Raw genomic sequence first — 1,111 nt, 5'->3', positions numbered from 1 at the left:
ACTATATAAATAGTAGCTATTCAAGTTTTTATCATCTTGTTTTCTGAGTCCCAAAGAAAATAATTGCCCACTAAAGGCAAGTTTCAAGTTAGAATCACCCAAAGGCACACACAAATCATTCATTTAAGAGATCTGTTGAGGGTGTACGATGCACCAAGGCAAAAACCGTGGCCCTCCTGGAGCTTACACTTTATACAGATTCCCTCCACACGGTCCAAATAAGGCTTTCACCTAAACTGTAGCAGGTTCGAAATTACAGTCAGCAAGAGGGCTCCCGTGGCCACGCTGTAGTGAGCTACTTACTGGTAGTGGAAGCCAATGTCATGGTTGCCAACAACTACCTTCAGCTGCACGTGACCTGGGTGTCTGAACATTTTCTGAAACCTCTTCACATCATCCGCCCAGGCCTGTGGGATGAAATGGTCACTGTGGGGCCCAGAGAACCGTCTCTTCTCTGTGGCTCCCCCTTTTGAGGGTGAGAAGTTAGTGCCCCTGTCCAAATCCGATGTCCATAAAGCTAATGTAGAACTCAGAATGTCTAATTTTATGTCAAACTTCTTTTTCCCAAACTAACTTAATATTTTAATTATTTAATTTGATGCCAAAATTTGATTAAATGCTATACTCATCTTTAAAAATTAACTGGCAACCCTCTCCCCTCCCAAAAAAATATTTGGTTTATTCAGCTGTTTTTTTTAATATCCCCTGAAGGTGACACAAGGACCCCAGCTTGGGAATCACATCAGATCTGGACATGTTCTAAGAACAAACCCTTGGGAAATGTTACGTATATTCATGCATCTCCACCAAGACAAGAACAAGCATTTAGCATTTCACTGTGGCCACAGCTGAGGAAGTGAGGCCTGGTGACATGGGGGAGAAACAAAATCTAACTATTAAATCTTGAGAATTATGTTCATATAGTTCTCATTTTTATTAAGCTTAAAAATATCAAGTGGATAACTCTAGGGTTGACAATACCTAGTTGACTAGAAATCAACTTTATCCTAAACGTTCTAAATATGGCCCAACCTAGGGAAATATGCTATATAGAATCCTTCCGTGCGTTTACAAAGACTCCACTCCAACATATAATATTTAGAGTTAGAAT

General features: G+C 40.1%; 1 protein-coding gene across 4 annotated transcripts in view; it reads right to left on the bottom strand.

Annotated features, from left to right (window-relative positions):
* Positions 1 to 1,111, bottom strand: part of MPPE1 (metallophosphoesterase 1) — a 25,136-nt gene that overhangs the window by 6,803 nt on the left and 17,222 nt on the right. For 3 of the 4 annotated variants that reach the window (XM_015563587.1, XM_006763265.2, XM_015563588.1), the window contains exon 4: positions 304 to 407. In XM_015563587.1, coding sequence (XP_015419073.1) covers positions 304 to 407 — 104 coding nt within the window. The remainder of the gene's footprint in view (positions 1 to 303; positions 408 to 1,111) is intronic. The other variant, XM_015563589.1, reaches the window with a different exon arrangement.

Source organism: Myotis davidii, unplaced genomic scaffold (assembly GCF_000327345.1).
Source record: "Myotis davidii unplaced genomic scaffold, ASM32734v1 scaffold78, whole genome shotgun sequence".
In the NCBI taxonomy this organism is placed as follows: Eukaryota; Metazoa; Chordata; class Mammalia; order Chiroptera; family Vespertilionidae; genus Myotis; species Myotis davidii.
The sequence above is the reverse complement of the archived record's forward strand: the minus strand, read 5'-3'. Positions and strand labels throughout refer to the sequence as shown.